Raw genomic sequence first — 1,295 nt, forward strand, 5'->3', positions numbered from 1 at the left:
AGAAATTTTGCCATGATCCGTGTGAGGCTCGTGTTGAATGTTTGCTTTTATTGAGCTGCCAAACTGACAAGCTCCCCCACAAAATCGTGTTTGCCCACACACAGAGAAAAGCGCATCCACACACACATCCGCCGCCATCCTGACAGGCTACTTAAACTCCTCAAGCAAAAGCCCTCAAAGAAAATTAATGCGGAGTATAGAGTTGCGGCGCTCTCATCGCCTCCCGTCTGTCCGCCTTAAAAGCACCCTTTCAGTGTGAATGGCACACTCTGTCGTCACACAATAAAGCTCTCGCTTTGTCAACTACAATTAAATATGAAGAGTTGTATTCTTACTCCCCTGGATGTGTGACAGAAGCGAAATAATGTTCTGGCTGCTTTAGATGCATAACGACAAAGTTGTGTAGCTCCCGAGTGTCGGCTCACAAACGCAACTGTGATTTAATGAAGGGCAGACATGTTCAGAAATAAATCAGTCCAAATTTCAAACTCACTTCCATCTGCGCTCAAAGTGGCAAAGGTGAGCTTCTTTTCCGCCGAGCCGGCACTGTTGATGACCTTCATTTGCAAGTCGTACCAGGTGGCTTCCTGCAGGTCGTACAGGATGTAGCTCTTGGTCAGCGACGTGCGCTGAGCTGTGGTCCAGGTGGCCGAGTCCACAGCTTTGTACTCCAGTATGAAGGAGGTGATCGGACAGCCGCCGTTGTTCCAGCCAACCAGATTAAGTCTGGCGCGGGAAGAGTTGATGCTGGTGAAGAGTTCATGTTCTTTGGCAAACTGCGGTTCTGAAGAGCAGACACACACACACGCAGAAGCTCGGCTTTTTGACTTGCCCGGCACGATTCATAACATCCATCCACCAATTCATCCATCATACCTTTCCCGTGTGTTTTAGCTTCAATGATCTCACTAATTCGGCCTGGCCCAACAGCGTTCTGGGCGGTCAAGGTGAATTTATACCAGGTGCCACACTTTAAATTCTCCAGACGGTACAAACGCTCGCTGGGACTGATGGGAAAACTGCCCCACTGCTCGCTGTTATCCTCTGAGTACTGCAGGATGTAGCCTGCCGATGAAAAGATGACAGAATATGTTCTGAAAAATCTTTCTAGTTCTGTGAACAACATCACGGTTTCGCAATCATGATCATATTAGTCTTCTAAAGATGCATTTCCTCGCCAAAAGAGTCCCCACCAAGTGGGGTTTCAGTTGTGTTTCAGTGTTTCATGAGTTTCAGCTGATACGTTATTTTACCCTGGCTGCGGTTAGTATATTTTCAGGAAAAAAAAAAAAAAA

At 47.0% G+C, this 1,295-nt stretch overlaps 1 protein-coding gene across 1 annotated transcript; it reads right to left on the reverse strand.

Moving 5' to 3' along the window:
- Positions 1 to 493: 493 nt before the first annotated feature.
- Positions 494 to 1,126, reverse strand: LOC109509532 (Down syndrome cell adhesion molecule homolog; the record flags this gene model as incomplete). Its single annotated transcript, XM_019859366.1, has 2 exons — positions 877 to 1,126; positions 494 to 784 (listed from the first exon to the last, which is right to left on the reverse strand). Coding segments are annotated over exons 1-2 (541 nt in total), but the record flags the coding sequence as incomplete, so codon positions are not given.
- Between the last annotated feature and the right edge of the window lie 169 nt (positions 1,127 to 1,295).

The sequence above is a fragment of the Hippocampus comes genome, unplaced genomic scaffold (genome assembly GCF_001891065.2).
Source record: "Hippocampus comes isolate QL1 unplaced genomic scaffold, H_comes_QL1_v1.1 C16937842, whole genome shotgun sequence".
NCBI lineage: Eukaryota > Metazoa > Chordata > Actinopteri > Syngnathiformes > Syngnathidae > Hippocampus > Hippocampus comes.